This window comes from Colobus angolensis, unplaced genomic scaffold (genome assembly GCF_000951035.1).
Source record: "Colobus angolensis palliatus isolate OR3802 unplaced genomic scaffold, Cang.pa_1.0 Scaffold567, whole genome shotgun sequence".
Taxonomy (NCBI): Eukaryota; Metazoa; Chordata; class Mammalia; order Primates; family Cercopithecidae; genus Colobus; species Colobus angolensis.
The window spans coordinates 380,071-386,870 of NW_012119232.1; the positions used below are offsets into that span (position 1 = coordinate 380,071).

The window sequence follows — 6,800 nt, forward strand, 5'->3', positions numbered from 1 at the left end:
GTGAGCTCCCGGAAACCCCAGGGCTCCGGCCAGGGCGGGTCCCGGGCACCAGTGCCAGGGGCGCCCAGGGTTCCCTGCGGCTTGGGGCAGGGTGGGGTGAGAGGACCACCCCCATCCCAGAGAGCAGAGCTACAACCTTCACCACCGCGTCTGACACAGGGCTCCGCGCCCGACCCCTCACACCTGGTGACCAGGACTGAGCCCCCTCCCTCCCAGATCCTCCGCAAGCCGAGGCCCCTCCAGGTGCAGCCCAACCCTAGCTCGAGGGAGCCCTTCCCGGATCCCCGGGCGGAGTCTCCGCGCGGGTCCTGGGCCCCAGCGCTGCCCACCTGACGGCCTTGGGCAGGGATGCGGCGCTCGCTCACCCATTCGCTCTCAGCGGACGAAACCGCGAGAGGTCGAGAGCAAGATTCTGGAGCGGGTTCCAGAAGCTCCTGGGTTCCAACTCAGGCTCCTCACTCTCCGGCCCTGTGATTTGGGACAACTTAACGTCCGCACTCTGGATTCAGTCTTCTCAATTATGTTAGTGTCTGTGAGGGGCTCTCGTAAGGGCGGCTGGCCTGCCGGTGACTTATGAAAGGAGCACTTAGAGCCGAGGAGCGGGGCGGCCCAACCCCTGTTACGGTGGTTATCGGATGGAGGCCAGCGTCTCCTGGGTCCAGTCTGTACCCCCAGCGGCTATAATTATGGTGATTATTAGAATGCAGGGCCCGTGCCCACCAGTCCAGGCTGGCGAACGCGCCTTACGGGAAAAGCGGGAGTAAGGTCGCTGCGCGTCCTCTCTGGTCACCCCGTGTCGCGCCCTGGCCGCACCCCTATGGTTCCCCCGCGGAGGCTCTGGTGGGCAGCGTCTGAGACCTCGAGGCGTCTGAGTGGGGACCGAAAGGAGTGTGTGTATCTGTGGTGCAGGGGAGTGTGTGTGGGGGGGTTGGGGGTTGTGGGGGAGTGCGTGTTTTGGGGGGATGGGCCTTCTCGTTTTACAACCTTGAAGGTTGTGTCCAGAGTCATAGCCTGGGTCCCACACCCCCGCGTCACCTGTGCCTGTTCTAGGGGGCAGTGTGCGTGAGGCTCTACCCTGCCTGGGCTTTGGCTTACCTAAGACGGGGAGGGTGGTGAACTGGCATGCCCCACTGGGCCGGGTCTGGGAGCCCTCAGTGCCAAGGTGCAGAGGCCGCAGCCACTCCCCTTCTAGGGTCTGGGCGGTGGGGGCATGAGAAGACTGAGACCCAGGCCTCTTCACCCAGTGACTGTCCTCAGCTGTGTGCTTAACTGGCTCTCCACTCTACTTGGAGAGTCTGGGTTGTCTGGAGAATCCTCCCTCACTTCTGCTTTCCCGAGGTCACCGTGGGGGTAGGTGTCTCAGGAAATGGGGTCTGGGTCCCACCGAAGACCTCGGGTCTGAGTTAGATGTCTGCATGCTTCTTGTTGCCCCTGCAACAAAGTACCACAGATTGAGTAGTTTAAGACACATGCTTATTATCTCACCGTTTTGGGGGTCAGGAATTTAAACTGGGTTGGCAGGGACCGTGCCTTCTGGAGGCAAGGGAGCTGTTTCCCAGCGTTTCTAGCTCCTAGAGGCTGCCAGCTAGTGGCCCTTTCCTTTGTCTTCAAAGCCGGCAGCACAGTCCTTTTTTTTTTTTTTTTTTTTTTTTTTTTTTTTTTTTTACGACAGGCCCTGGTGTGTGGTGTTCCCCACCCTGTGTCCAAGGGTTCTTATTGTTCAATTCCCACATATGAGAGAGAACATGCAGTGTTTGGTTTTCTGTCCTTGTGGTAGTTTGCTCAGAATGATGGTTTCCAGCTGCATCCATGTCCCTACAAAGGACATGAACTCATCCATTTTTATGGCTACATAGTATTCCATGGTGTATATGTGCCACATTTTCTTAATCCAGTGTGTCACTGATGGAAATTTGGGTTGGTTCCAAATCATTGCTATTGTGAATAGTGCCACAATAAACATACGTGTGCATGTGTCTTTATAGCAGCATGATTTATAATCCTTTGGGTATATACCCAGTAATGGGATGGCTGGGTCAAATGGTATTTCTAGTTCTAGATCCTTGAGGAATCACCACACTGTCTTCCACAATGGTTGAACCAGTTTATAGTCCCACCAACAGTATAAAAGTGTTCCTATTTCTCCACATCCTCTCCAGCACCTGTTGTTTCCTGACTTTTTTGTGATTGCCATTCTAACTTGTGTTATCTCATTGTGGTTTTGATTTGCATTTCTCTGAGGGCCAGTGATGATGAGCATTTTTTCATGTGTCTGTTGGCTGCATAAATGTCTTCTTTTGGGAAGCGTCTGTTCATATCCTTTGCCCACTTTTTGATGGGGTTGTTTGATTTTTTCTTGTAAATTTGTTTAAGTTCTTTGTAGATTCTGGATATTAGCCCTTTGTCAGATGAGTAGATTGCAAAAATTTTCTCCCGTTCTGTAAGTTGTCTGTTCACTCTGATGTTAGTTTCTTTTGCTGTGCAGAAGCTCTTTAGTTTAATTAGAACCCATTTCTCAGTTTTGGCTTTTGTTGCCTTTTCTAACCTCTCCTGCTCCGCGTCATTTCACATCAACTATTTCTGCCTCCCTCTTGTAAGGACCTCTGTGACTACATGAGGCTCATCAGATAATCCAGGATAACCACCCTCACCCATCTCAAGATCGTTAACTTAATCACACCTGCAAAGCCCTTTTTGGGGTGCAGTCACAGGGTTGGGGGATGAGGACGTGATGTCTCTGGGACCATTGTGTGGACCATGTTGTCCATGCAGTACCCTGGGAGGGGTGGCTTACATTTCCCCTTCCTCTGTTTAAAGCTCAGTGTGCCTCAACACTGGACTCACGCAGTTAGCAAGGCTCAGGGGACCCCTACATGGAACCCTTCAGGTATCCTGACCCCTTCCCCCAGCTGCCCTGCACCCCCACCTGCCCACCCCAATGGGGCATGGCATCCCACCCATACCAGCTGCCTCCATGATTGGGACCAAGCTGTACTCAGGCTGTTCTGGGGGTGGGGTTGGGTAGTAGGATGTTTTTTGAAAAGGGAATCCCTTCTGGCATTTCCTGAGTGCCAGGCCCAGAGTTGCCATCTCTCAACCCCCATGCTGTGCTTTTCCAAAGTCCCCATCTTTCTCTGTGTCGCCAAGCCCTGACAACTCTTCCTCCTCCGTCCATCTCTATCACGGCAAAAACCTTGCCCAGCCCTCCATCACCTCTCATCTGGAGCTCTGCATGGGCCTCCTCTCAGCTCTTCAGATTCCATGCTATACCCCCTTCCCAGCTGGTGTCTTCCAGGCTTCCCTCCCATTTTCATCCCTCCACCCCCGCATCTCTCTGCAGTGCTTGTGCCCAGACTGGTGCAGCTACTTCCATGGCTCTCCTTATGCACTGGGCTCTCCCACCATGCTGCTCTCTCCCTGTCTGAAATACTCAGTGCCCCTCCCACCCGCCTTCTCCACTGCTCATGTTTCAACATGAACCCCCAGCATCTTGTCTTCTGTGAAACCCTTCATCATCCCCTCCTTGTCCTCATGGTCCTTGCAGCTACCATGCTGAATATGGGACTCTGTGCCTGAGACTGATGCCCCACTCTTCCTGGCAACCCAGGGCCTCCATGAAGGCAGGGGGCCACGTCTTATTCAGCTTGGCATCCCTAGTATCCACCTCCAGGGCTGAGGCTGTGCTGAATGGCAGATGAAGGGCTTGTGCCATGGGGATGAGCTGCCCCAGCTTCTGCCCACGTTGTCCATGCATCATACACATCCTGGGCTCACAATTTAGGGCCCAACAGGAACTCCCTGTCCTGGTCCTTCAGACCACCTTCTGGGGTCTGCAAAATCACGTTGCCAGCTCTATCTGCAAAATCCTTACACAGCCAGCCAGCCCACTAAGTTTTGAGTCAATCTTCCTCCACCAGAAGATGAGAGCAGGTGGCAGGAGGGAGCTCACGTTTCTTGCTGCTCCTGATGTTCTGAGCATTGCGATGCAGGCTTGATGTACATGATCCCATGGAGCCCTACCTCATGTCTGCCCTGCAGGGTCATGATCACCTCCTCAGACAAGGAAACTGAATCAAAGAGGCTTCCTGGCCCACCCACTAGGTGGTGGAGCTAGACCTGGCACCTGGCTCCCTCAGTCCTTCTTCACCAGTGATCAGCTGTAGGGCAAGGATCCAGGAGACCCTCTCCTGTGGCCCTGACCATAAACCAGGCAAAGAGCCACAGGCACTTTGGGCAGCCTCCCCTCCCTCCACTGCCCAGGGGCTCTGAGACCTGGCTGACCTGGAGCCAGCTCCCCAGAACAGAAAGGCATCCAGGGTCTGGCAGCAGCTCTGGCTCTGCTTCCTGTTTTCAGACCTTGTTCTTCCCCATGTCTCTGGAGCTGGGAAGCCTGGAAACAGCAGCAGATATGGGTTCTGTCTTTCATGGCCAAGCGGAAGTTATATTTCCATGGCAAAAGCACTTCCAAGGAGGGCTGCAGGAAGTCCAAGAGTTTAAAGACCTGCAAATGCCTGCAGGTGATTAATAATTCAGTGCAGCAGATGATTACGAGAAAGGCCACTTTCAATTAACCTTAAGAATCATCCCTGTCTAAGGAAGTGTTATCTCTCATCACTGAGGAACACAGAGGCCATAGCAGGATAAAGGCTACTCTGAGAAGCAGGTGGAAGACTGTGTTTCTCACGTTCATGCAAATTGCAGCAGGTCAGCCCAGGTCCTTCTTTGTGAGGAGGGAGAGGGTTCCCCTGCCAGCATCCTGTCTGCTCTTTGGTTCTGCTATGGCCATCTCAGACTTAATTTTCTCCAGCCCCTTCTTTTGAGGAGCTTGGCGGGAGTATCTTTCCTTGTTGGATCAGAAGCTCTCGTTCCCCGACTGAAACATGATGGCTCAAAATTGTGTCCCTCCTGCAGACAGTCACTCCCAGTGGCAGGGTGGACAGTGGACCTGGGCCTGTGGCTCCCTCCTGCCTCTGGGTGTGGTTTCTGCTTCCTGCCCTCCTGCTCCCCTGCCTGGCAGGCCTGCTTCCCTGCCTCCTCTGAACCGGCACCAGAACCCTGCCTTCCCTCTGGAGGGAACAACTTTCTTCCCTTTCCCTGTCCACACAGTACCTGGCACTCCCCTCCTCACCCCTGTTCTAGGGCTTTGTCCATGACCCAGGCCTGGCTGCTCAGCCTAGTTCATTTCTGGCCACAGTGATAGGTTCAGGGATGGGCCCATGACCCCAACACCCCCCGCGAGAGGCTAATCAGGATCAACACTGGAATTCTGTGGGATGTACTGGAGAAGAGACACCCCCTTTCTGGCAGGAGTTGTTGAGCAGAAGGAGCTAAGTCTGGGACCATGGAGAGCCCCAAGTGGAGGAGCCAGAGAGGACGGAGCCAGCACAGGTGCACAGGGCTGAAGTGCAGAGGACGGGACCTATGTTGCCCTGGCAACCCCTGCATCCTGCTACATGCAGCCTTTGCCCCTGGAGGGGTGGAGAGAGAGGGCAGTGGAGGGGAGTGAGCCGGCCAAGTCCACTGTGCTAGCAAGGAGCTGAGCTGGCGTTGGCATCAGCTGTTCCAGCTTCAGTCTCTTGACCACCAAGGCTGCCCCTCGGCATGGAGCAGAAGTCAGGAGCTGAGACAAGGCTTGTCCTTCCTCAGTCGTCACCTCTGGGCACTCAGCTGTCCTAAAGTTTATTGACCTCCACTTAGGGATGGGGTCTTTTCAGCCAGGGCCATTTGTGGCAAACAACAATTAATTTACTGCCCAGCCTCCTTGGCTCACTCCTGCCCCTCCACCAGCTTCTCTGGTGCTAACAGCTGACCCACTTTTTTTTTTTTTTTTCAGGAACAGCAATGTGCTCAGTCCCCAGGCATGCATCCAATGAGCCATGAGAGGGCGGAAAGACTTTGTTTTTTGATGTATTAATATGCTAAATAGATGTGTCGGTTGAGACATGAAGAAATTACCTATCAAACTCCAAAGAGTGGTGACAGACTAAGACACAGAATTCCAAAGGTGGCTGAGAACTCGCTGGACAACTGTCCTCCAGTGACAGGAAGGGCTGAGAGAGTGAGGGAGGGAGAGGGTTTGCCAGATTCCTTTCCTGAGGGCTGGGGCTGTGATGTGGACTCCTACCTCCTATGGCTGGCCAGGGCTGGGGAGCGGGGTGTGCTCAGGGAGAGAGGGGGTAGGTGGAGCAGAGGACAGCCTGCCCTCCAGTCCAGAGAGTGGGGGCTTCAACACTGCTCTGAGAGCTTGCGTTCTGTCTCCTGGAGTTTGGGAGGCAGCTGGACTGGCAGTGGAGGTGCACAGGCAATTGTGGCTTCTTGGTTCTGATGAAGAGTGCTGGCAGCTGCTGTGTTGGGAAGCAGCCAGGCTCCCTCAGATGCCAGCCAAACATTTGTGGATCTCGGGGACATGATGCGCCACTGGTAGTGCGAGTGTGGCTCAGAGTGTGATGGGGAATTGTCACTGACCTGTGCCTGGGGACTTGTCAGGATGTGGAATGTGTGCATATTTCCCACAAACAGACGCTGGCCATGTGAATGAAAGAGCCAGTGTGTGATCATATCAGTCCTGACCACAGGGCCTGCCCAGAGGGCAGATGCAGCACAGTGGAAGGAAGTAGGAGGTGAACTTTCTAGGGGTCAAGGAGGGAGCAAGTGGCTTCTGATTCCTTTGCTCAGATCAAGGGCACTCTGGCTCTGGAGTGGGGGACAGCGGGTGAAGGATGGGAGGGTTCCTTTCAAAGTGCCCATTTGAGCCTGAAACCTCTTCCAGATCTGGAGAGGTAAGGCATCTTACGAGACCA

The 6,800-nt window shown here is 54.3% G+C and overlaps 1 protein-coding gene across 1 annotated transcript in view; it reads right to left on the reverse strand.

Moving 5' to 3' along the window:
- LOC105525932 (synaptotagmin-15) overlaps nucleotides 1–115 on the reverse strand; it is a 10,353-nt gene extending 10,238 nt beyond the window's left edge. The window contains exon 1 of the mRNA XM_011961729.1: nucleotides 7–115. Within this exon, the coding sequence (XP_011817119.1) occupies nucleotides 7–115 (109 nt within the window). The remainder of the gene's footprint in view (nucleotides 1–6) is intronic.
- Between the last annotated feature and the right edge of the window lie 6,685 nt (nucleotides 116–6,800).